Source organism: Fusarium solani, assembly GCF_023522795.1.
Source record: "Fusarium solani strain SB1 chromosome Unknown bctg00000000, whole genome shotgun sequence".
Taxonomy (NCBI): Eukaryota; Fungi; Ascomycota; class Sordariomycetes; order Hypocreales; family Nectriaceae; genus Fusarium; species Fusarium solani.
The window spans coordinates 3,686,843-3,713,596 of record NW_027072157.1 but is presented as its reverse complement, the minus strand read 5'-3'; the positions used below and the strand labels follow the sequence as shown (position 1 = coordinate 3,713,596).

Here is a 26,754-nt window from a genome sequence, read left to right as displayed (position 1 = left end):
TTTGGACTTTGGAGGAGACTCACACGTCACATCGTCCAATTAGAATGAGATGGTCCGTCACCATCTCATGCGTTGATGAACGTGGCAGGCCGACAGTCCACGCAAAATGTGCCTGAATCAAGCCTTGAGAGAAGAAGGGCTCGGTTATGGTGATGATGGATCCAGGGCGGAACACTGCGGATCAATGCTTCCCTAGAGCCGGTGACATGGAGCCTTGGTCTGGTACGCTACTGTCCATTCACTAGGCAAGGCATTCCATCAAGTTTACTCAAGCCACCCACTTACTCTCACTCCCTTGGATAGTTTCAAGTTTTGGCCGAGGCCACTCTCCCTCACACGTAGTGATCAACACCCTCTTCTGGCACGGGGTCATGTCTCCGTGTTTGCTGTAAATACCAAACGACGAGAGTAAAAACAAGGCAATGAATCATAGTGTGACATCATGTCCTCCCATGATTGTCCGTCTCTGCTGGCAACCAACCGCTGCCGCCTCACGAGATGCCCTTCCGCTGGCGTTGTCCCCAGTTAATCAAAAGCCAATCAACCCTCCCGTGCCCCTTGATGACACTCATTAAGCTTAATCTCTGTCTTTTGTTAGCCCGGCCTAGATTAAGGCCTAGCTGCCCCTACGCCCCGTCGTGCGCCAACGTGCGCCTGATGCCTGTCTTGCAGGTGGTGCAGTGTTTAAAGGGTAATATCAAGAGATGCCCAAAAGCGTCCCTGCTTTGAAAACAGCCGGTACATAACAAGTACCTACCCTGCCCCGTTGGATCTGCCTTGTGTGATGCAGGAATCCCACCGCCCGTTTCCCAACTCTGTTTCTATTTCTCCCGACTCCCCCAAGCTACACGGGGAGGCCTCTTCATTCAAAGGCAGTGCCTTTTATGACCACGTTATTCGGCTACGAATCTATTTTACGAAAAGCACCGATGGGCTTATAAGCCGGTGTTGGTTACACAGCTCCCACCCCGAGATCGTCGACCATCTATTCTATACCTCCACCGTCATCGCTGCCAAGAATGACGGCTCCCGATACATCGCAAAAAGCCAAGACGGCCGGTCACGGGCATGCGGCCCCCAATACCAATACCAAGACCACTCTGGTGGATACCTCGGATGCCCTGACCCCGGATCCAGGCACCGAGGACATGTTCAAGGTTGAACACAACAAATTCGCCTTCAGTCCGGGCCAATTATCCAAGCTGCTCAATCCAAAGAGCCTCAACGCCTTTTACGCCCTTGGCGGTATCGATGGCCTCGAGAAGGGCCTGAGGACAGATCGAAATGCCGGTCTCAGTGTTGAAGAGTCGACACTCGATGGCGAGGTCGCCTTTCACGATGTTGCGCCTGAGGGGACCCCAAGACATGGCACAGCTGGAGATGCTGTCCCAGAGGCCACCACAGAGGCTGCGGTCCATATTCCTCCCCCAGAGGATCCCCATCCTACAGGCATCTTTTGCGACCGTAAGAAGGTGTTTCGTGATAATCGTCTCCCCGAGAAAAAGACAAAGTCCTTGCTTGAAATCGCCTGGACAACATACAACGACAAGGTTCTTATTCTCCTCACTATCGCTGCCGTCATCTCCTTAGCTCTGGGCCTGTACCAGACTTTTGGTGGTGATCATAAAGAAGGCGAGCCCAAGGTTGAATGGGTTGAGGGTGTGGCTATCATAGTTGCTATTGTGTAAGCCAGGCCACCGCCAAGAACTGGGATGCGTTAACTAATGGTGAACAGTATTGTCGTGCTTGTCGGTACCATCAATGATTGGCATATGCAGCGACAATTCACACGACTCACCAAGAAGACAAATGATCGCATGGTAAATGTTATTCGCTCCGGAAAATCCCAAGAGATATCCATCTCGGATGTCATGGTGGGAGATGTGATGCATCTCGCTACCGGAGACATTGTCCCGGTTGATGGCATCTTCATCCAAGGCAGCGCCGTCAAGTGTGACGAGTCCTCGGCCACGGGAGAGTCTGATCTGCTCAAGAAGTCGCCGGCGGCCGATGTATTCCACGCCATCCAGAAGCTTGACGCCAAAGAGGCTGAGAAGCTTGATCCCTTCATCATCTCGGGAAGCAAGGTCAACGAGGGCAACGGAACATTCCTGGTTACCGCAGTTGGTGTCAACTCCAGCTATGGTCGCATCTCAATGGCGTTGCGTACTGAGCAGGAGGACACGCCGCTCCAGAAGAAGCTCAACATCCTCGCGGACTGGATCGCCAAGTTCGGTGCTGGCGCTGCCTTGTTGCTCTTCATCGCCCTCTTCATCAAGTTCTGCGCCCATCTCCCCAACAATCACGGCACTCCCTCCGAGAAGGGTCGAGAGTTCATGAAGATCTTTATCGTTTCTGTCACTGTCGTCGTCGTAGCTGTCCCCGAAGGTCTCCCCTTGGCTGTCACACTGGCGCTCAGCTTTGCTACCGTCAAGATGCTTCGTGATAACAATCTTGTCCGTGTCCTCAAGGCCTGCGAGACCATGGGAAATGCCACGACCGTCTGCTCTGACAAGACCGGAACTCTCACCCAGAACAAGATGACGGTTGTCGCCACTACTCTCGGCAAGAGCACCAGCTTCGGTGGTACTAATGCCCCCATGGACAAGTCGTTGAAGATCGACCAGGACGCTATTACTATCCCCAACGTTTCGGAATCCGAGTTTGCCAATGGGCTCAGCCAGCAAGTCAAAGAAATTCTCACACAGTCCAACGTGCTCAATTCGACCGCCTTCGAAGGCGAGCAGGACGGTATCAAGACCTTTATCGGATCAAAGACAGAGGTAGCTCTTCTGACCTTTTGTCGAGACCACCTTGGAGCAGGCCCTGTTCAAGAGATTAGGACCTCTGCCCAGGTGGTTCAGACGATCCCCTTCGACAGCAAGTATAAGTACAGTGCCGTCGTTGTCAAGCTGGCCAATGGCAAGTACAGAGTGTACGCCAAGGGTGCCTCTGAGATTCTTCTCGAGAAGTGTACCAAGACCCTAGAAAACGTGTCTCAAGGCGAGCCGACCACAGCCTCCCTGACAGATGCAGATCGAAACATGTTCAACCTGATCATCAGCTCCTACGCTGGGCAGACGCTCCGAACTATCGGATCTTCATACCGAGACTTTGAGTCCTGGCCACCCGAGGGAGCAGTATCCAAGGAAAACCCCAGCCAGGCTGACTTCAACGCTGTTCACAAGGATATGACCCTAATTGGCATATATGGTATCAAAGACCCCCTACGACCAACCGTGATCGACGCCCTCAAGGATTGCCGCCGTGCCGGCGTGTTTGTGAGAATGGTCACTGGCGACAACATCCAGACGGCCTCTGCTATCGCTTCTGAATGTGGCATCTTCCGCCCCGACGAGGGAGGTATTGCAATGGAGGGTCCAGACTTTCGCAGACTTCCGCCCGAGGAGCTCAAACAGAAGGTCAGGCATCTTCAGGTCCTCGCTCGCTCAAGTCCTGAGGATAAGAGGATTCTGGTCCGTACTCTCAAGGAACTTGGAGAGACTGTCGCTGTTACTGGTGATGGAACCAACGACGCTCCCGCACTGAAGATGGCAGATATTGGTTTCTCCATGGGTATTGCTGGCACTGAGGTTGCCAAGGAGGCATCCTCTATCATCCTGCTCGATGATAAGTGAGTTGACGCTCTCTGGAGATTTGCAATGACTTGAATACTGACAATATTTAGTTTTGCATCCATCGTCAAGGGTCTCATGTGGGGTCGTGCTGTCAACGATTCAGTCAAGAAGTTCCTCCAGGTAGGCTTGATGTCCCAAGAAGCTTTCACTTGTCTAACCTGGTGACGTCTAGTTCCAATTAACCGTCAACGTCACAGCTGTGGTCTTGACTTTCGTCTCGGCAGTGGCAAGCAGCAAGCAAGAGTCTGTCCTGAATGCTGTTCAACTGCTCTGGGTCAATCTCATCATGGACACCTTTGCAGCACTTGCTCTGGCAACGGATCCTCCCACTCGTAGTGTTCTTGACAGGAAGCCTGATCGAAAGTCCGCCCCACTCATCACCTTGAGAATGTCCAAGATGATCATCGGCCAGGCCATTTGCCAGCTTGCCATCACCTTTGTTCTGAACTTTGGTGGTAAGAAACTTCTTGGCTGGTACGATGACTCCGAGCACGATGCCAAGGCTCTGAAGACCCTCGTCTTCAATACCTTTGTTTGGCTGCAAATTTTCAACGAAATCAAGTAAGTTGTCCAACACCTGGATGAGGTTTTACACTCGCTGACTGAAGCCTATAGCAACCGTCGACTGGACAACAAGTTGAACATCTTTGAAGGTCTTCACCGCAACATCTTCTTTATCGTTATCAACATCATCATGGTTGGAGGCCAGGTCCTTATCATCTTTGTCGGTGATCAGGCCTTCGAGATTGTGCGCCTGAACGGCAGGGAATGGGGTCTTTCGATCGGACTTGGAGCCATCTCTCTGCCTTGGGGCGCACTCATTAGAATTTGTCCTGACGAGTGGGTTGCCGCTTGTCTCCCTGGCTTCATCCACAGGAGGTGGCTGGCCCCTCCTGCTGAAGAGCTGGCATCTGAAAAGTCCCTCGATTCCGACGATGATGACTTTGCACGACCGCCGCTGCGTGTCATGAGCTCCATCCGTGGACCTCGCGTACAGCAACACATTGGTTTCCGAGAGAGAATGCGTAGATACAAGGAGAAGACCCAGGAGAAGGCGCAGGAGACAAAAGAAAAGGCGAAGGAGGCCAAGGACAAGGCGAAAGGAGCTGAGTCTGAAGTTGCTGAGAAGTAGAGCAAGGCAAGGGCCTTGGAAACCTAATTAGACTAGCTTCTCTCGCAAGGGAACTATTAATCAGTTTCATCTTCCCATGGAGATCTTTTTTCGATTCTGAAGTGAGCGTGACACCTCGAGGTGATGTGTAACTCTTGGCTTCAAGTAGCAGTTTCGAGCAAAGCCACGTAGGCAGAAAGATTTCTGTTTACATAGTCGTTTTCGTTTTAAGTCAATTGGTTTTGTGATTCTCATCAAAGATGAAGAATTAGATGTAAGCTAATGTTGATGGCGATAGCTTCGAATTGAGGTTGAATGCTGAAGAGCCGAGAGAAAAGTGGGGCTCGGAATCGCTGGCGAAGGCAGCCAATCAGGAGCGACCTAAAGCTGTCCCCGGAACTTCGCGAATTTCCTGGCCTGACAATCTCTAGACCCTCTCCAACCTTCAACCGAAGCCTCAAATTGCCGGTCGCAGACGTCCATCACCCACTTGAAGTCGTGTCCCAGACGCTCAATTGCGCTCGATATCCAAGATGGTAAGTGCCTCGCACCCTTTAAGCCCCCTCCGCCGAACGTACCGGCTAATCGCGCACCCTCACAGGCCATCACCAGCACCCTTTACAGGCAAGTCCACCGACGACGAGACGACGAGACCGACAACGCCCGATGCTAATACGAATTGCTTTACAGGAGCCTGTTCTCCACCAACTACCTTATGCTCGCGACCGTCTTCACTGCCGGCTTCGCCTGGGAGGTGTAAGGACTGCTCTCCGCCCGCCGCCGGGCCAGCGGGAACGAGATGCTGATTGCGATACAGGGGCTTCAACAACGTCATGGACAAGGTTTGGGACAACCACAACCGAGGCGTACGTCTTGTATCACGGCAAATATGAGAGAGATTTGGGTTGCTAACAGTGGCTGCAGCGACAATGGAAGGACATCCGACACAAGTTCATCGAGGGCGGCGACGAGGATGAGGAATAAAGAGAGGCCGACCGACGACGTGATTATCCATCGAGCAACGGGCGAGGGATTGATTCTGTGCCAGTAGCCGTGTACAAATTAGAGGAGAATTAGAGGCAGGATTTCACACATCAACGTTTCCCTATGTCCTGGATGGCATTCCCGCTTCCCTGGAGGCCGTGAGAGATTGGCCAGGCCACTGTTATGGGCGGCGTCTCCAATGTCGCCTCCCGCCCGTGTCAAAACATGCATCCCATCCATTGAATGAAACTCGTTTTGTCTCACTCATCAATGCCGTCTGTGGCAATCATTGCTTTCGCCTTTCATCTGCCGTCCATGTCCATGTTGCAGGAAAAAGAGGGCCACGCAAGTCTCTGAGGCATTGAAGGTCGCAACTGACGTCGGCAGCCCTGCAACCTGGAACCGGCACCTGAGGGGCAAGACCTGCCACGCCAAACACGCAGGCAAGCAACCGTTCCATCACACCTCGAGCCTCAGGATACAAGCCTGTGAATGTGGGCTTTAACCTCCATCTATCCAAGCTGAATAAGCCCATCCCGCCCGTCTCGAGCACACTCCAACATCAACCCGGATTTTTAATCCATTGATTTGATTCATTCGCCTCTTGACACACACCTTGAGAACAGTACAGCTGTCTTTTGCATCTGCACAGGATTTTGAGCGCTGACTCGACCGTTAGTTATCGCTTGCGGCAGCTTTCAGCTGTTCCACCGACCTTTCTCCAATATTTGCGGATCCCCCACTTCCATTGCTATTACTATCTATCTGCCTGCCTGACGACATCGCCGACACCGCAACCGTCTCTCTTCTTGCTTCCCCATTTCACCCAACCCAACCCGAACAAGCCTACCATGAAGCTGGTCTGACCATGGATCACAACATGTCGACGCAGGAGCAGCAGCTCTGCCAGTTCTTGGCGGGGCTGCCCGCCCACTTCAACTATCGATACACCGAGGAGGCTTCGCGGGAGCTGCTGCGGAGCTTGTTCTGGTCTCTGGCGGGCGGCAGCAGCGAATACATGCGTCTGCTCTTCCCCGAGGGCAGGCCTGGGGATACCCTCAAACTGAGTGACGCCCAGGGTGCTGTTGAGGGTGCCGAATACACCGAGGCTGCGCGGGGGAAACGATGCGGGCACATCTTCAAGCCTGGTGAGGCGAACTACACATGCCGGACCTGCGGCACCGACGAGACCTGCTGCCTGTGTGCACGCTGCTTCGACTCGACCGATCACACCGGGCACATGGTTCGGATACAGATTTCTGTGGGAAACAGCGGCTGCTGCGATTGCGGAGACGACGAGGCCTGGCGGAATCCCATGTTCTGCACCATCCACTCCGACTTGCAGGCGGGCGCCGATAAAGGGAAGGGAAAGGAGGCAGCTGGCCTGCCCGAGGATCTCGTGGCGAACCTACATATGACCATCGGCCGGGTCTTTGACTACATCTGCGACGTCATCTCTTGCTCACCGGAGCAGCTACGCCAAGCCAAGACTGAGGAGTCGATACTCGAGGATGAACAGTCTTCACGCCTGTCCTCACACTACTATGGCCCAGACGCCGAGCCGTGCAACGAGTTTGCGCTTATCCTGTGGAATGACGAGAAGCACACCGTTCAGGAGGTGCAGGACCAGGTCGCAAGAGCCTGCCGCAAGAGTCGGAGGGCTGCAGCCGAGAATGCTTGGGAGACAGATGCCATAGGACGGAGCATCTTGACATATTCATCCGAGATTGACCGACTCCTACATATGGCGACTATAATGGAGGCGATAAGAGTAACGGTCACGATTCGATCTGCAAGAGATACCTTTCGAGAGCAGATGTGTGGAACCCTTGTGGAATGGCTGAGCGACATCTCCGGCTGCACCGTCGGCCATGATACTCACATTCTTCGTCGCACTGTCTGCGAGGAAGTCATGAAGCCATGGCGTCAGGGTAGCGCGGCAACTCATACGCTGGGCCTTATCGACGATGAGGAGGAGGATGACCAGGCAGTTGCGAATCGACGCCGGTTCGATGGTATGAATGCGCGTTTCATCTTGGCCTTGCAAGCTGCTGCTGGAGGCAACGGTCTTCAAATAGAAATTGACGACGACGACGACGACGACGATGATGACGAAGACGACGATCTCGACGCCGACATGGACGACCAAGGCCATCATTCCCGTCCAGTTCCGTGGCTGGGGGTGACGAAGATGAAGATGACGACGTGATGATGGTAGATCGAGGAGAAGTTGGAGATCTTGGAGTCAACTGGAGAGACAATGACCAAGCTCTGGAAGAGGACGAGGCCACCATGGCTGGATATCCTCCCCCTCCTCCGCCTCCCCCTGCTCAGGCCCAGGCCCAGGGGCAGACTCAGGAGCAGGCTCAGACTCGTACTACAACGCGAGATAGAGAAGCGACACCCTCCGACTCTGATACGGCCGAGCCCCTCGTTGCACCTTCGATCTACGCCAAAGCAAATGCTGAAATCCCAAAGACGCCTGGCAAAACCGAGAAACTGACAGCTCGACCTGGCCGCTACTGGATCGAGACACCTACAATCTACACACAGCGTGAGAATGTGCCCCCGGCCGAGGATGTCTTTCGACGTGTCCGTCTCGACTGGCTTCTAGTTTTCGATCTGCGCATGTGGAAGAAAGTTAGGAATGATCTTCGGGCCCTATACATATCCACTGTTGTCCAGATCCCCGAGTTCAAGCGAGTGTTGGCTCTCAGATTCGCGAGCTTGTACACGATTCTAGCTCAGCTCTACCTGGTTGGAGACCGAGAACCGGACCACTCCATCATCAACCTCTCTCTTCAGATGCTGACGACTCCCTCAATCACCGCCGAGGTTGTTGAACGTGGAAACTTCATGACCAGCTTGCTGGCGATTCTCTACACCTTCCTAACAACGCGTCAAGTCGGACACCCCTGGGATGTCTCTCCTGATGCCGTCCTCGCCTTCGAGAGTGGCTCTGTAACCAACAGGCGAATGTATCATTTCTACCAGGACTTGAAGTACTTGTTTGGTGCGCCTCATGTCCAAGAGCGCGTGCGATGCGAGCCCCGGTACCTCATGCAGTTCCTTGATCTTGTCAAGCTTCACCAGTGCATTGGCCCCAATGTTCGAGCAGTGGTCGAGCATGTGGAATACGAGGCCGACTCATGGATCACTGCCTCGCTTGTGACAAGACAGATCAATCTGCAGGCTCGAAACCTCGCCGAGGCATTCCGCAACTGCCCATCTGACGAGATTCATTACCTCCAACGAGCCATCCGCTTCACAGCAAAGACGGTGATCCTCAACTCGATCGGTGCAGAACGCCACCGATTCAAGCAGGGTGAAATCAAGGATGAGGTTCAGTTCAAGAATCTCAGCGACTTTGAGTTCGATACCGAGGCTACTTCTTATGACGTGGTCAAGTTTGTCGTCGAGAAGGATGCCATCAGCTTCCATCACGCCCTTCACTATACCCTATCCTGGCTCATTGAGTGCGGACGATCGCTTCCTGCATCTACCATGAGAACTCTGATGAGCTTCACGCAGCAGGAGCTCAAGTCCAAACCCAAGTTGATGGGCAGGCCTCAGGTGCCAAGAAAAAACTTCACATCTGAGGACTATCTTATCGCAGCATTCGATTTCCCTCTCCGTGTATGTGCCTGGCTTGCCCAGATCAAGGCCAATATGTGGGTTAGAAACGGAATCAGCCTGCGGCACCAAGCAAGCACATACCGCGGCGTTGGCCAACGAGATGTTTCGCACCACCGAGACATATTCCTTCTGCAGACTGCCTTGGTGGTCTGTAACCCCAGCCGCGTTCTCGCGTCGATTATCGACCGCTTCGGAATGGAGAGTTGGGTCAAGGGCTTGTTTGAGCTCAAGTCGGAGGCTCAGGATGACGCCCAGCACCTGGACGTGGTGGAAGACATGATCCACCTCCTGATTGTCCTTCTCAGTGATCGTACCTCGTTAATATCGTCTGAGGACGAGACCAAGTCCAGGCTTCTAGCAATGCGCCGGGACATCACTCACGTCCTGTGCTTTAAGCCCCTGTCGTTCAATGAGATCTGCAACAAGCTCCCCGAGAAGTATCAGGAGCAGGAAGATTTCCACCGAGTCTTGGACGAAATGGCTACCTTCAAGCCGCCCGAGGGTGTTTCTGATGTTGGCACATTTGAGTTGCGTCCCGAGTTCATTGAGGAGATCGATCCTTACATCGCGCACTACAACAAGAACCAGCGAGAGGAATCCGAAATGGCGTATCGAAAGAAGATGGCCAAGAGAACAGGAAAGACAGCCGAGGAGGTTGTGTATGAGCCCAAGGCTCGAACAGTCCCATCGGGCTTGTTCGAGAACCTGGGCGCCTTCACCAGCACAGGCATGTTTGCCCAGGTCATCTACTACTCGCTCCTCTACCCCCTAGTGGCCAACAAGTTTACCCCTTCGGTCCCATTCACCCGGCTAGAGACTTTCCTACAGGTGGTTCTGCATCTCATCCTGATCGCCATTTTAGAGGACAAGACGAGTGACGATGACATGAGCGAGGAGTCGACAAAGTCGTTTGTCTACATTGCTCTTACCAAGTTTGGTCGCAGCAACTTTATGCCCGAGGCACAAAGTTCCAGAACTATCGTGTCCCTCTTGAATATGATGTCTACCAAGGACGAGTTCAAGGCAGTTCATCCCAAGATTGCGCTCGTTCTCAAACGATTGCGACAGAAGCGCCCCCGTACCTTCGAGACAGCGTACGTAAACCTCGGGGTCTCGGTTGATCGCATCAACACGGCCTCACCAGCAAACACTTCTGCTGAGGAGGAGCGGGAAAGGAGAAAGAAGGCGGCGCTAAGTCGCCAGGCCAAGGTCATGGCGCAGTTCCAGCAGCAACAGAAGAGCTTCATGGAGAACCAGGCAGCGTTCGACTGGGGTTCGGACCTGGATGAAGACGAAGAGGAAGAGGAGCAGACAGAAGACCGGAAACACAACTGGAAATACCCTGTTGGAACTTGCATATTGTGCCAGGAAGAGCCAGACGACCGACACCTCTACGGAACGTTTGCCCTTTTCAACGAGAGCCGGATCCTTCGTCAGACAGACTTCCAGGACCCTGACTTTGTCCGCGAAGCATCACAAACACCTTGCAGTCTTGACCGATCCGCCGAGGAGGTCAGACCATTCGGTATTGCCCATGAAAACAGGAGAATGGTGGAGAAGATCAACGTGCAGGGCGAAACTTTCCTCGCGGAACGACAAACCATTGGTAAAGGATTCCCGTCCAACGTCTGCCTTCCAGGCCCCGTGGCAAGTGGTTGTGGGCATATGATGCACTACCGCTGCTTCGAGGTCTACTATGAAGCAACAGTGAGGCGTCACGCGCATCAGATCGCCAGACATCATCCTGAGGACACCCGTCGGAATGAGTTTGTGTGCCCTCTATGCAAGGCGCTTGGAAACGCATTCGTGCCCATCATCTGGAAGGGGATAGACGAGTCGTACCCAGGCTACCTTCAGTCTCAAGGCCCCTTTGAGGACTTCCTGGAGAAGCAGATGGGCTCCGCTTACTGGATCGGCGGAAGCAAAGCACCCGAGGATGAGCCATCGTTCCCCGACATGTACACTCCTAGTCTTCCTGGAAGCCTTGTCGAGTCTCTACTACCAGCCCAGACTCAGGCCGAGACTTCATGGGGAAGGGAGGATGCCGAGGCGCAGTCATCAGCCGTGGGCACACCCGTCAGTTACGCATTCTCTGACCTGAATACGCCTGAGCAGAGCCATGCTCAGCCAGCTGCTACGGATGGCAACCAGTTGATGGTAGAGCTGCTAGCAGCATATCGTCGACTGCGAAACACTCTTCGCATGAACGGCCTCCGCACCAGTCACATCATCGATTCCAAGGGCGACAACGCTGGCGAGCTCTGCGCCAGTGATACACTAGTCAAGGCCGTGGGCTTCACCATCTCTTCCGTGGAAGTCCAGCAGCGAGGAGTGGAAGCTCAACCGGGCATGAGCCTTTTGGAAAAGATTCCTGAGCACATTCTCACACACTTACGAGTCTTGTCAGAGACGGTTTCGTCGTACATTGCGGTCGGGGCACAGAATAGCGGAGCCGAGAGCAAGATTGACGCCGAGTTCAAGAAGGATAGCGAGAGACAACATTGCCAACTCTTCATGTCGCGATACTTTGGAACCGGCACGCCTTATGCTCGGCGGCCATTGGATGTATATCCGCCTCTGCTGAGCATGGATTCGTTCTTGTTCTTGGTCGAGTGCTCGTACGGGCTGGTACCGGCACAGAAGGCTGAGATCTCGCACGTTCTCCGACTGTGCTACCTGGCAGAGCTTGTGAAGCTCGTATATCATATGGGCCGAAACATTCCCGTTGCCAGCTGGGTTGGCAATCTGACCAACAGACAAACTCAAGACCCAGCTATCAACAACTTTGCTGACTTTGCCCTTGCCGTAACTAAGTGTGGCCTCGAGTTCCACGCCGCACAGTTCCCGGAGGGCGTCGAGTTTGGCGAAAACCGAGGGTTCCAGCAGCCTGGCGTGGATACGCTGGAGAGTTGGTACACGTTTGCAAAGAAGTATGCTCTCACGTTCCTGAGGAAGAGTCTCATCTTCCTCTACGTCAAGTATGGTGTGGACTTCAACAGCCACATCTCGCCAGCACCGGAGGCGGATGAACTAGAGCGCCTGACCGAGAGTCTCCGCGTTCCCAGCTTTGACGAGATGTGTGCCGCCGTCACAGACAACGCGGCTGCTTGCGGCTGGCCCCAGACGACCTCATCTCTTGTGTCGGGATGGGTCAAGCACCAGGTCATGTGGCCAGGTGACAGCAGTGACATGCCTCGGTCAGCCATGATGAGCCATCCTGGTATATTCGAGCTTATTGGCCTACCCAAGAACTACGACGCCCTCATCGACGAGGCGACGAGGCGGAAGTGCCCGACGACAGGCAAGGAACTCGCGGATCCTGTCATCTGTCTCTTCTGCGGCGAGCTCTCGTGCAGCCAGGGCACATGCTGCCAAAAGACAGACACCTCTTCTGACCGTATAGAGTACACCAAGATTGGTGGCGCGCAGCAACATATGCGCAGGTGAGTATCACTTGATCTGATGATTTACAGAGCAGATTGCTGACTGGATATTCCAGGTGTCAACGAAACATTGGAGTTTTCCTCAACGTGCGCAAGTGTTCGATAGTGTACCTCTTCCGTCTGTCGGGGTCCTTCACACCAGCGCCATACATCGACAAGTATGGAGAGACGGATCCGCAGCTGCGTCATGGGCGACAGCTCTTCCTCAACCAGAAGCGATATGACTCGATGATCCGCAACACGGTGCTCAATCATGGGGTACCGAGCTTGATCAGCCGGAAGTTGGAGGCGGAGATCAACAATGGTGGATGGGATACTCTGTAGTGAGTGGAGGAAAGACCTTAAGGGTAGCATTTATGAACTTGCATCGACACGGGGTTTACGGGTTTACGATTACTGTCTGGTCAAGGTGTAAGGTTGCGTTTTTGTTTGTCGAATCTTAGCTACCTAGCATGGAGAGGACTTTCAAGTATCTATAGAGACGAGGCATTTACAAGGTTTATCAGTGATGGCGATTACTACGATTGAGACCAACTTGTATAAATCGTCTGGAGGTTGATGGCGATGCTATAACAGTGTATTTAATACAGTGTTTGGTTGAATACACACAGTAAGTGGGGTCACTACCTCCAGCCAATCATGTCAAGCGAATGCCGCGGCGCGTCTCGACCGTGGCTCAAGCCTTGTTCTTGCTGGAAAGAACGACGCAAAGCAGAACCAACGAGGGCAGGAGCGCAAAAATAACACAGACACTCTCACGCAAACCTCCAATCCCACCCCCTTTGAGCCTCATTTTGGCTGGCCCTCCCTCCCTCAACTTCCCTTTCCCGCCTTGCACGCACACACAAACAAAGGCTCCTCCCCTGTGACACTCGATAGACGGACGGGTGGATGCCGCATCGTCACTGCAGCGAGTGAGTGAATCATGGCAGGCAGACGTTCAGGTCGCGCTGCCGCCAAGCGGGCTGCGGCTGCTCTAGGTGAGTCTTGAAGTGTTTCGTCGATTTCGCCTTCCAATCCCAACACCATCCGCCAACAAACAATCAATCAATCAATCAATCAATCAAAGAAACCTCTGCAAGTGCAAACCTCGACCTCCTTTTGCGCATCTTGGACGCAACCGTCGCATTCATCATCATCCTCCATCATGGCGCCCCGTCCAAGGATCCGCCTCAAGCTGACGCGCAGTTCCCAACCCGCAGAGAGCACGCCAAAGACGTTTGCCGATATCGAGGACGAGGCCATGCCCGACGCCGACTCGGCCGCTGACGATACGAAGCCTCAGGCGGTTCCCGACCCCGACGACGAAAAGGATGAGGACCACCAGCCCAAGGAGGAGTCTGGCGACGACGATGATGCAGCCGACAAGGACGACGAGTCGGCCAAGGAGCCCACCCCGCCACCTGTGCCAGTCATTAGAAGAAAGAGGCTCGGTCGCCCACCCAAGAACCGGCCCCCGGACTGGGACAACATGATTACCGTGCCCGCCGACGAGGCCAACACCCCGCGACGCCGCGGCCGCGGTGGATGGCGAGGGCGCGGCGGTCGCAAAGGTGGTCCAGCAGCGCCCAAGGCTGAACAGGTCATCGACGCTGAGGGTACTATCGCCGAGATCGCCAACGACGAGTGCGTGCTGCCCGAGGACCCCGAAGGCGAGACCAAGGTCGACAAGCTGGGCAACCTCCAGGGCGGTCGCGACTACCGCTGTCGCACATTCACTGTGACGGGACGGGGCGAGAGGCTCTACATGCTCTCGACAGAACCGGCGCGATGTGTCGGTTTCAGGGACAGTTACCTCTTCTTCACCAAGCATCGCAAGCTCTACAAGATCATTGTCGACGACGATGAGAAGCGGGATATGATTGAGCGAGATATCATCCCTCACTCGTACAAGGGCCGCTCAATAGGAATCGTAACAGCACGCTCCGTGTTCCGTGAGTTCGGCGCCCGCATCATTGTCGGCGGCAAGCGTATCATCGACGACTATAGCGTTGCTCAGGCTCGTGCCGACGGTGTCGTCGAGGGCCAGCTCGCAGACCCTGATGATCACTTTGTCGAGGGGGAGCCGTACAACAAGAACCAATACGTCGCATGGCATGGAGCCAGCGCCGTCTACCACACCAACGCTCCCTCGGTGCCCATCCCCAATGGCAAGGTCGAGTCCAAGAAGCGCAAGGTCAACGTCAATGACATGAACTGGATGCTAGAGCATGCCCGCGAGGCCAGGTACGTTCCTCAAGTTGGCGAATAGCAGCACTCTGTCAAGAACTCATCACTAATATGTCACACCCTAGTACGTTTAATGCCGGCATTAATGCCATAAGAAAGCTCAACAATGCCGGCGTGTACGACATCCACACCAACGTGGTGCAGTACCCAGCAACGATGCAGCCGACGCGCGCCCGCATCGAGCAGGTCGCCCCAGAGGACGAGCAAGCTACCAGGGGCAGCAGCGTATTCCCTCCTCTCCCCGGCAAGATGGCCCGTAACTTTTACATCGCCGACACCTACTTGGAGACGTCGTCTGCGGGTGTCATCTCAGCCTCGGGAGTGGACGATACGGCCGGATCGGCCGACTTCCTCGCCTCGTTCCAGGGACTGAGCGCAGTATCAGATGAGATCAAGGATCTCCTACCTCCCGAGTGCCGAAAGGCCTTTGACAGCGCCGTGGACAAAGAGACATCATGGCGGTCACAATGGGGGCCCGAAAGCGAAAAGATGTCGCGCCGACAGCCCGTCATCGACAAGGCCATTGTGCCGTACAGCATGACTTGATGGGAACGCAGGGCGAGGGCGAGGACTCGACTCCCTTTACGACGGGTGGATCTATGTCTGTTATGCAACTGTACACTGGCCTTATTGCTCTCACGGCCGCTCCCTGGTGTCACGGTCGGCGATTGATGTGTGCTTTTTGGTGGTTATGGATGGGGAGTTGAGTGTGCCATGCCATTATATGCCATGCCATGCCGGGCAGGCTTGGGAGAAGGAAAGCAGGCGTTTGGTGTCATGGATATTGATGTGTTTCTTTTTTTCTACCTGCACATTTCTGGTGCGGCCTCGCGTTGTTGGGGATTGTGTGTACCGAGCATTAGCGAGGACGTCTCTCCCGGAGACGAAGTGGAATACCATAAGCTGTAATTCCGGATGATTCTGTTATGGACATGGGTCTCCTCTCGTCTAGACGATAGGTATGTGGTGTCGAGGACAGCAATGTGTGCGTGCGTGTGTGCCCTGATGAGAATCAAAACAAGAAAAACCTCGGTCCTGTCGGGTCTTCTCAACTCGTCGCTTGCGAGCAAGGAGATGCAGCTTGCCTAGGTTGCCTTGCATTAACCTGTTGCACTCGCGCCGACAGTCTCTAACCGCCGGTAACGCGCCTTCGACAGTTCGGTAGCTCCGAGCCCCGGCTTCGGCCTCTTTGCGACGGGCTACGGACCTTGGCACACGAGAGCAACCGTCAAGATGGGAAGCGATGCGATGCGAGGAAAGAGGCTTTTTTTTTCCGCCCCCTCCTCTCGGTCCCCGTCATGATTAGCTTCGTTCTCTGCTCTTCTGTCTCTTCCATTCCGAGGCCCGTGATAGGTACGATCCTGCCCTGCCTCTCTAGTCTCGGGGTGGATTTCATCGTCCATGTCGCCAACCACTTCGCTCTGCTCCGTGGCCCCCGCTTCGCTTGGACTTGGTCCTCTTTTTCCCTCTTTATTCTGTGTGGCTGGCATTTCCTGTTCCCTCCCACCCCACGCGGATCCGATGGACAGATGGTTGCAGTAGGGCGAGATAATGGTCCAAAGTATTTCACGCAGAAGAAAGAAAAAAAAATTGTTCAATTCCCCAATACGGGTGTTGGCAGGTGGCGACCCCAGCCAAACTGGAGGTCAAGCCGAGAGAGTTGGAGCTAATGTTAAAGAGAAAGGGCAGACGACCAGAAACCAGGGTCTCGATCGCCGTGTCCAGCGGACGCTTGTGACGCAGGTGCTGATTAGTTGGCATCGACTACATGAGGCACATTGACTTGACCGGTCGGACGTCGCCTTGCAATGGATGATATCCCATGTGCGTGTATTCGTACAGATGCCTGCTGTAAGCTGCTGGATCAACGTGCGGTGGTGACGACGACGACATGGTCAGGAATATTGTACTGTACCGTAGATGACGACGCGAGTTGGCCTGTACGGTACTGTAAACCGTAAGTCTTGACTCTTCCGGGGGCGTCTGGCTTGAGCCATGTATCAGAGATATTGCCATCAAGACGTCAGCTCAAGCACTCGTGACTGTGATTGTGACTGCGAGTCTGACTGCTGCCTTGGTTACATAACCGACCGTGACGGGTCATGAGTAAGATGAGGACGACGTTGCTGCTTGCTTGTCGTCCGTAATGCCTTTCATGATGGGATGCCGACTCCTCCCACGCGGCAGCCACCTCATGGAGTTTGCCAGACACAGCAACCCCCGAACTGCCGAGATGCACCAAGTTACACGACGAGCCCTGATATTGTACAGTACTGTACATGCGTACGGTTCAGTACACGCATGCAGCGTCGCAGCACCGGCGTCGGGGCACGGGGAGCACGGATCGAAACACCACCCACACTGGCCGTTGTATTGATAATCATGGATGGATGGCATCTCCTGTGCCTGGCAGGCACCCGAGGGCAAAGTCAAATGCGCTGCTCCCAACTAGGCAACGAGTCGGACGCATTCGCCTCCTTCTTCGTCATCTGCGAGCGATCTTCACTGCCGGATGTTGAGTGCTAGATGCACAGGTTGGCGGGTTCCGCCTCCCGGGGGACGGGATCAGTCTCGCCGGTGAACAGTGACGGTACCCCGAAGGTAGGTACGTACAGTAGACAGCAACGGGCAGGGTTGCTCCGGGCCTGGGGTTCGGATCCTCACAGGAGTCCAGAGGTGGCCTGTCGTTGGCTGATCAAAAGACTCATCAAGTCAGGACAACTGCTCGCCAACCACCTGGTGGAACCGCTGTGCTGGTTGCCCTCTCTGGGGATGCACTGTGACGCCCAGCCCATCCGATGCCTAGGGACTTGGGCTAGACTCTTCCACACGGTTGGGTTCCATGGGATATGGGATAGCTTTGGCTGGAAACTGCGGTTCGGGTCACCCATTTGATGACCCAGTTAACCTCGCTTCACACCCAACTGCACTGCATCAGTCTGGATCGCAACTTGATACTCTTCCTCAGTAGATGCTCATACATACGCGCCCGCTCGTGGTCATATGCATCGCCCATGACACCCAGGTTAGTTTTGGGCGTCGACTACACCTCAAATATTGCCCGGGGCGCCAGCTCGATGCCGCGGGTTCTTCACCTCGCGGTATAGGGTAGAGACATGTGTTGGTCGCTATGTAATTGGTTCAACAGATGATGCGGCGTGTAATACCGGAGGGCAATGGATTGTCATGCTAGGTGGCGCACCAGTATCCGTACGCCGGTATGATTTGGGTCCGGTCAGGTTGTCGGACGGCCGAGTCGTGTAAACTCGTAAGGCTGATGAGCAAAACTCTGGTGTTTTCGCTCCCATCAGGCTCTGTTCACACATGTTCACCATGGACGGATGACCATGTTCCATCGAGCCTCTGCTTTCTCACCGCCTCTGCCCATATACACCAACTCTTTCTGATCAAATCGCCGCCACAGCATGCCTCAAGATGCGGCTGACACTTCTCGAATGTGAGGCCAGCTGACATGCCAGAATATCTACCCTGCATGCCGTACAAGTGGTACGGGGTTTGAACAGGACCGAAGAAGTTGGCCGTGCGGCCGTGTTCCTTTCTTTTTTTTTCCTTTTCTTTCTTGACCAACCATCGGCGCTAACCCCAAAACAAAGGGAGAGGAAGCCAAACCACTTCATCTGTTTTGTGGATGTTGAGTTGGCAGAAATAACTCGGCTGCACGTCACGGCTGGGGGATGAGTAGCATGGCGCTTAGGCGATGAGGGGTTGACTCCATTGTGATCCATCACAGCAAAGCCCATGGGTTCGCCCCCACGAATATCAAATGCTTGGCTGCCATCCAGCGGTAGAGGTCGGGCCCTGGAAAACACAAGTACCATCACGCGAGTGAGAAGGCGCTTGTTGCGGTGAAGACGAGATCCGCCAACAGCGCTCCGCTCCGCTGGTTCCAGTACACCACCAAAACGAGCCCAGACACGACGGCGGACTAAAGGATTCGCAGTTGGACCTGGACCTGGAGCGAATCAAGATTCGAGGTGAAGCTTCCATTTCCTCTCTTTGGCAACGACACTTGGTGATGGGGTTGTGCTCAGATCTGGCTCCGCTGGCCCTAGGCCAACCGTGTTCCGTCTGCTAGGCTAAGATTGCGGTGTATCCCCATGTGATTCGGTTCACATTTGGCAGTAAGAGTTTGCTTGGATAGTTGACAGACAATCAAGTCCCAATGTGCCATCCAGAAACAGTCGAGATCCCAAACAGCAGACAGCCGTCAACACAGAGGACACCGAGAAAAGACAAGCCTCAAGTTTCCATACTGCATTAGTACTAGGGCGTCAGTCCCTTCAAAGCGGAGACTGTCTCCATCACGATTAGCGTGCTGCTGGTGGCTTTGGCCGTCAATCGCCGCAGCTGCGTCTGTGTGTTGCGGGTTGTGAATGGTCCCTGCTCAACGTCCCACATACAACGCTCCAACCGTTGTTTGTACTGTCCAATGCGAAAATCCGGGTGAAGATGAAATAGCACCGAACCATCACCAGACAGTGGCCAGCTGAGGATATGGATTCGGCGGCGGCTGACTGGCAAACACATTTGCCTAGGTAGAAGGCACCCGTCGATTCATGTCCTGTATTGAGCCGTCATGAGGCCGTGCGCATGGAAAAGACCCTGACAATGAACGGTTGCCAATTCTGTGGCCCCAATTGGCAACTAGGACTTGGCGGCTCTAGCAACGCTGGGTCGATGGGCTGGACCCTAGACCCATAACTTGTCGTCTCGAGCTTGTTCGATGCACCATGGCAGCAGCCACCGGTACTTGTTCAGCCTAAAGAGTCTGACTCGGAGCGTGATCCTGGGATAACCATATTGGACGTCACAGGATAACATGTCCCCTGAACGAGTCAACTCATTAGAGTTGAGGCCTTCACCAGCGCGTTTTGGTGTAGGCACAGTACCAACGTGGTGTCAGGTCCATGTCAGCCGCTGCCGCCAGGCCCGGAGGTTGCAGATCTCCACGAAGCCGCCCTGACCAGCTCGCCCGCCAGACCCAGGCACATCAACAACTGACATGCGTGCATGTCAAACTGCACTCCACACCATGATTAATGTTGGACAAAAACACTGGATAGAAATCGAGATGGGACTCAGCCCTTCTGACAAGTCAAGATCCAATCTGCCCCATGGCAGAATGGCATTCCGTCTGGTGCAGGACAACAGAACTGCAGGAAATCGCATCTCGAGCAAGCCTGCGATCCATGTCGACCAACTGCGGGAGCAGGGAGAATCCGCTTGTGTTGAACACATGTTTCGCCTCATGGGCTAATGCCACAGCGCTCACATGGCAACCTGGCCCGGACGGTTCGAAATGATTGACCAAGTAATCTCCTGGGGGAAACGGCGCTACTGGCCTGCAACGCGACACCTGCCCTGACCTGTGGACCCAAATCTCCCAGAGCAGGGCCTGTGTGGCCAGTCAGGGAACCGTCGCTGCAGTATCGTTGGTGGCAGTGGTTGAAGACAACAGCGGTGAACAAGTTGGGGAGAAGAGAGGGGATGAAGCGCGTTACGTACGCCTCTATCACCGCGCACCCACCCTGGCGCAGTTGTCGAGCAAGTACAATGTACTGTAGATGTGCTTGATCGGTGGTCCGCAGTGTGTTGCTGCGCGGGAGAAAGGGGTTGCTGCTGCACGTCCGACCCAAGTGTCCCTTCACCATCGAGCTACACGCCGGCAATGGTGGACCTGAGGCATTTCCCTCCGCATGTTCGGGTCCAGGATGCTAAGGAGCTGGTTGCTAGTCGCCTTCTGAAGACTTCGTGATCAAATGAGCGAGAGGGGACGCGGAGGCTTCACATGCAACGCAACTGGTGTTTAATCGTCTGCGATTCTCGGGGGCGTTTTCATCATGATCCATGAATAGAACCCCCTGATTTGTGCTCGCTGATTGTTTGTTGTTTTGGTTTATTTTTGAATTCTGCTGACTGGGCATTGTACGTGCCAGCCCCCCTATATGCGGCCAAACTTTGAGAGATGTGTTGAGATGGAGCGGATATACTCCTCCATTCACCAGTTGGTGGTCAAGCGCTGTTGCACCTTGGTCGATCGAGGGAAACCGACTCAGCCATCCAATTCCTCTTGGAGTGCGGCCAATTCTGGCAACCCTGGAAGGGTCGTTCCACTGGGCTTGGGCTTCAAGAACCGCTATGCTCAAAAGGCTGATGGGCCATGGGCAGCGTCGAAGAACCCCGGCCCACTCTGGGAGAAATTCTGCACCGGTGACTCGCTGGGCAGTGTCTTGCATCCTAGTCGCCCTCGAGAACGGTGAGGTCTGATCGACGGCGTCGGGAATCCCTGCAGCCAGCGGTATTTTCGTACCTGGGTGCCGGGGTCGACTGGATGCCAAATCTCCTCCTCCGCCCCGTTTTGTGGTGAGTGGAAAGGATTCTGGAAGCACGCCTCGACAAGTCGGTTGGCCACCCCTACCTGGGCAGGCTTGGTAAAAATCCGACCAACCAGAAGTCGGATGAAGACGGGGAGCACTGAAACGGGGACTGGCCGAGGCACCGAGACGACATGATCTCATGAGCGTTATTCTATGAACTTTGTTATTGTTGTCGTCGTTGCTGTAATTTGATAATATCGCGTCTCTGCATTTGATTGGGATGCTGGCACAGGGTTTCGAGAAGGAGCAACATCAGTCTCACTCAGAGGACGGCCTCTGTGCTGCGCCTTGCTAGAAGATTCAGACAGGACGGTACTGTACATAGGGCACGGAAAGGGGTAATGAAAGAACGACTTGTGTGGTGTTGATCAGCAGAGGAGGGCAACGAAACCTGATGATGACGACGAAGTTGACTGTTGGTGAAAGTCATGTCCGAACTCTGACGCTGGACGAATGAGCAGGAGGTGAGCCCGGTGATCGCTTGCCACGCAGAACCTCCTGGTGGGAACCTGAAGGCACCTCTGATGCACTCCTTCCAACCTTTTTTTTTTCTTTCTTGCCCTGACGGTCAAGTCAAGCCACCCAACACCAAAGAAAGGAGCCAAAGAAAATAATGACCATGGCTGGCGGGCGGGTTGGAAGGTTGCTAGTGACGTTCTCCAACCACCCCCAAAAGCCCTCAGGCTACTGCACCGCGAGGCGCTACAATTGCACCCTCTGACGCAGACCAAGCCCCCGAGAAAAAGGCCATCAGGAGGTTAGGCCCTGTGGCCCTGGTTCAAGTCCCGTGTCATCGAAGGCACGATGGAGGAGCAAGAGGGACGAGCAAGAACCAAAACGAGGCAGGCACATGGGAGTCTCCACATGCGGCCACGATGGGACGTCGCTGAGTGGATGGGCAGATGAAAGGTTTCTGGATCCTTTTGCCTACTGGCTGACCCGTTGAGCGTCGAGCATTGAGGTTGCGAGGGGACCCCGTGAGTGGAGGACCTCGCCTCTGTCCGTGAAATGGCCCCCGACGGCTCGGATCAGGTGAGGGCTCATGACTGGCCAGCCATGCCAGAAATAGTGTCCACAGCCCACAGCCGCCTCGGAGTTGGCGCCAGGGAGGGAAGCTAAGGCAGAGTGTGAACCAGGCCGAGCGAGGGTCCCGTTGTCCCCATCGGCAAGCGCAGGCAAGAAATGGTTTTACCACTTGGGGACAGCCTAGAAAAAAAGTTGCTGATGGATGTTGTTCGAGCCTGGATCTCTACAGGTACCCTGGCCAACTTGAACACGTCGATGAGATGAAGGCTGACGCTGCTGGCGAGGATAGATGGATCGGATGGGTAGGGTTACGCACTGTGATAGCAGCCGAGCTCATGGATCACTCATGATCCGAATGCCCGCCCATCCATTCTCCCCATGACTGCGTGAATACCTAGACAAAACCCCGGGACAGCCACTGAGCCGATGCACAGTACCTTCACTCGTTCGTGCGTGCCGGTCGACTGAGATGTTTCGTGGGCACCACCGTATCTGAAGCGAGCCTAGGTAGCTAGCCCAAGCAAGCCCAAGCCCAAGCCCAAGCCGTGGAACCACTGTAACGACTGCGACGCCAACCCGGGAACAAACCCTGGGGCAAAGGGACAACCTACAAAGGCCGACGACTCCGAGATCCCGGCTGGGAGGAAGAGGAAGAGACGGATGCCCGTGATGGAGGTTTGCTGCTGCTGCTGCAACTGAGGCGAACGTACCCGGCTCTCCGTGGCCTTGCCTCCCCTCCGCGCCAGATTCGGGAGTCTGTGTGTGCATCCATCGTGCGCACCTTGGCACTTCGTCCATCTGGAAGGAATTCGACTGCTGACAATCGGCTGAACTCACATCGTAATCATGGAGACGGGGGGCTGCGAGTCACCGGTACGTACACACACATGGACATGGACGACACGACCAGACCAGGAGGACGCACAACCGCGGTGGGAGTGGTGGTCATGACCTTGCACCTTGCCCTGGACAGGACAAGCCTGTTGCATGGCTCGTTCGCTGATTCGACCCCACTCAATTTTTTTCTTGCTGGGTTCTCACGCATCCATCTGAGGTTCCACTCCCTGACTCCCCTTCCATCATCCCCTCTGCACCAGCTCCCACTGTCATTCGTTGTCACCAGCCGTCAGCCCAAGGAGTGACCTCTGCCTGCAGGTACTCCAGGGCGGTAATGGCCGCTGGATGGTACATGGATTCTCCGCCTGTAGGTACTGCGCAGGAGGTACCTCTGCCCAGTCCCGTCCTGCAATAGCGTCCCGTCCATCGAGTCTTGCCCCCTTCCAGGCCTCTTCTTTCAGGTTCCCACGGGCGGGCAGCCAACCCCATCCCATCCCATCCATGGCCGTCCATGATCCATTGGCTCAGTCTTGCCATGGGCTCTCACTCGTCGGCGACTCGCTCACCCCATATTTTATTTTTCGTTGCTCCACGCCCTCCACCGTTACAGTACAGACAGTAGGTACTGCGTACTCGCTCTTCCTTAGCCATGTCTGCCATGTACCCGTAGCCGTGCGTGAGTGAGGTGCGCCGCGCCGCCCACCTTGCCATTGGATCCAATCCACCTCGCCATCCACGGACCCATCCCATGCCTGTCCGCCTGCCTGCCTGGTCGGTCCCGTCGGTCCCCCATCATCATGCTGGCTGGGGCCATCGCATCGAGTGAGAAGAGACTTGGCTGGGACTTGACGGGCACTGCTACAGACCTGTACGTAGTAGTAGCGCACGCCCACTACAACAGTGGTGGACACCTGAGCCCGCCACGCCCTCCTCCACACTAACTGCATCATCCCCATCTCCCCATCTTGCCATCTCCTGTCCCTGCTCGAGCATTCTCTTCCTTCATCCTCTCACCACTCCCTCTCTCATTCTCTCTTTTCCCCTTCTTCATCCTCATCCTTCCTCCTCTCTTCCTCTCCTCCACGACAAAAACCGAATCCGCCGAATCCCCCGACAAATACTAGTCACAGACCTCGCTGGTTTGTAGACGTCAGGATTCAGGTCTTTTTTCGCGCGAGTCTCTCCTTGCCCCGTCGACCGCCTACCCAGCCCGCCGCTGTTGTAGGTCGCTGTATATCAACGAACGGTTCCTGTCCACTTTTTGGCTTGCCCTCAAGTCAAGTGCAGACCCTCACCAACACCTTTCGGAGATCGCAGTTTCGGGTTCTCTCTCCCTCTCTATTTCCTTGTTCACCCTCATCCGCCTTTCTCTCCTCGGTGAGTGCTCCTCTTGCCTCCCGCCCGTTGTTGCCGTTCCATCCACCGGCCTGGCCACACCTTGATCCGATTGCATGCCGCCGAATTCTCCCCTCTACCTTTGCAACGGACAACGCGACAGCAGCCACCCGATAGTTTGTCTACACGACCTGAATTTCGATACTCATGTCGATATCGCTTCGACAACGCTACCCGATTACCGCCAGTCGCTGTCAACCCAACACATGGGGCGTGCTGGATCGATCTTGTAGTGGCCTCGGTCGTGGATGTGATGACAATGGACGGTGCAATTTCCGCACCATGTTGCTAACCAATCTCTCAGAGTACTAGTTCCCAGCACTCATCGGATTTCCTATCATCCTCCCCGCGACACTGTTTTCCTTCCCGTTTACGACAAAAGCAAGTTTCCTTAGGTCGCTGTTGGTCGACCATCCTTCTACGTTAAAACCGATCCGTCCCGAATTACTCTCGATCTAGACGTTTTGCCCTTATCCCCAGTCGACACGACATCGGAAATTGAGGTGCACCGTTAAATGGCCTGTCAAGCCTACTAGATACACGTCGATCCTCGCTCTACCGCCATCAAACACACGCTCACACCCACGGGACGTTTTAGCTGTGGTGCTCATCCACAGCTTTCCTTCACGCGTCCCATCACCGCTCTCCTCTCCGACAAAGGTCGCGTTCCGATCTTCGTCGGACCCCCCTCCCAACCTTCATCATGCCCGGTGGCGTGTGTGCCGTCCTCGATTACGAGGTCGACATGATGGCCGAGTACGTTGCTGAGATGGCGCTGCGAGTTGTCACTCCCGAGGCCTCTCTGACCTCGCCCTTCCGCAAGTTCGTGTCTCAGATCCTCACCTCGACGAGGCTCCCGAGCACCACGATCCTTCTCGGAATGAACTACCTCGCCAAGAGGATCAACACCTTGAAGGGCCAGGGTCCCTACAAGGCCTCCGAGGGTCAGGTCTGGCGATACCTGACTGTGTCGCTTCTGCTGGGCAGCAAGTTCCTCGACGACAACACCTTCCAGAACCGGTCCTGGTCCGAGGTTAGCGGTATTGCCGTGTCGGAGCTCAACTCGCTCGAGTTTGAGTGGGTCGAGTCCATGGGCTGGCGCCTGTATGTCAACCTTGACCTCAGCAAGGACTACCAGGCTTGGCTCGAGAACTGGCGTGATTGGCAGGACATGAAGAAGCGACAGGCTGCCCAGGCCAGCCGCGAGAGGCTCGCTTCTCTTGTCCCCGCGATCGACACGGAGCTCGCCAGGTACTCTGGCCAGCGCCAGTCTCCTCACTCGCGCTACCTCCAGGAACAGGTGGCCGAGTACGAGCGTTACCAGGCTATGAAGGCACAGCAGCAAAGCTACCGCCCTCGAGGCGAGGTTGCTTGGACGCACAACCCGTGGAGTGCTCCCCTCACGCCTCCCGACTCTGGCTATGGCACACCCGATTATGCCATGTCCGCTTCGTCGAGCAATGCTCGCTACAATGAGTGGTTCTCTCAGGCTGCTGCCCAGTACACCAGCCGATACCCTCAACCTCCCGCTCACAACTCGTTTTACCCCAACTCCCGCCACAATTCATACGGCGGTCACTACCCATACACCCAGAACATGTGGGAGCACGGCCTTGCTGAATGCAGCTGTGCTGGCTGCGTCGACCCGATGAAGCAGCAGGTCCCCTACTTTGTTCCTCACGGCTACAGCCAGCCAGTTATGGGTTAACGTCACAAAAGTTATATGTCCTCGTCGATGGAGGATTAATGGCTCTCTGACCGAGGGCGTTCGGTCTTGGAAAGAAGAAAAAAGTTAGGGATTTCATTTTTTTACGGCCACGATTTTCTTTTACACGCATCCCGAGAACGATACATTCGCATCTTCAGATACCCAGGCACGACAAAAATTGTTCATCACATGACCTTTCGGCGGATCATTCTCAGGATTTTTATCACATCGTCGCGATTGGCAAACACGAAACGAATAGCTGAGCTTGGCCACATCCCGCGATGTGCCATGTCCCAGTCTCTTTCGTGGACCAAGACAAAATAACGCGGCATTCTCCTTTTGTCTCACT

The 26,754-nt window shown here is 54.9% G+C and overlaps 5 protein-coding genes across 5 annotated transcripts; all 5 read left to right on the top strand.

Annotated features, from left to right (window-relative positions):
• Positions 1-1,019: 1,019 nt before the first annotated feature.
• Positions 1,020-5,733, top strand: MRS44_001175 (uncharacterized protein; the record flags this gene model as incomplete). Its single annotated transcript, XM_065623588.1, has 9 exons — positions 1,020-1,684; positions 1,736-3,634; positions 3,689-3,758; positions 3,811-4,199; positions 4,254-4,766; positions 5,181-5,285; positions 5,440-5,505; positions 5,567-5,615; positions 5,674-5,733. The coding sequence occupies 9 exons, from the start codon at positions 1,020-1,022 to the stop codon at positions 5,731-5,733; spliced, it is 3,816 nt and encodes a 1,271-aa protein (XP_065480028.1).
• Positions 5,734-6,613: 880 nt separating this feature from the next.
• Positions 6,614-7,942, top strand: MRS44_001174 (uncharacterized protein; the record flags this gene model as incomplete). Its single annotated transcript, XM_065623587.1, has 1 exon — positions 6,614-7,942. The coding sequence occupies one exon, from the start codon at positions 6,614-6,616 to the stop codon at positions 7,940-7,942; it is 1,329 nt and encodes a 442-aa protein (XP_065480027.1).
• An 83-nt stretch (positions 7,943-8,025) lies between these two features.
• On the top strand, positions 8,026-13,734 carry MRS44_001173 (uncharacterized protein; the record flags this gene model as incomplete). Its single annotated transcript, XM_065623586.1, has 3 exons — positions 8,026-12,812; positions 12,869-13,135; positions 13,446-13,734. 3 exons carry the CDS (start codon positions 8,026-8,028, stop codon positions 13,732-13,734), a joined length of 5,343 nt encoding a protein of 1,780 aa, XP_065480026.1.
• Positions 13,735-13,959: 225 nt separating this feature from the next.
• Positions 13,960-15,587, top strand: MRS44_001172 (uncharacterized protein; the record flags this gene model as incomplete). The annotated part of the gene is made up of 2 exons (XM_046270531.1): positions 13,960-15,038; positions 15,107-15,587. 2 exons carry the CDS (start codon positions 13,960-13,962, stop codon positions 15,585-15,587), a joined length of 1,560 nt encoding a protein of 519 aa, XP_046139080.1.
• Positions 15,588-25,400: 9,813 nt separating this feature from the next.
• On the top strand, positions 25,401-26,405 carry MRS44_001171 (uncharacterized protein; the record flags this gene model as incomplete). Its single annotated transcript, XM_046267665.2, has 1 exon — positions 25,401-26,405. One exon carries the CDS (start codon positions 25,401-25,403, stop codon positions 26,403-26,405), a length of 1,005 nt encoding a protein of 334 aa, XP_046139079.1.
• Between the last annotated feature and the right edge of the window lie 349 nt (positions 26,406-26,754).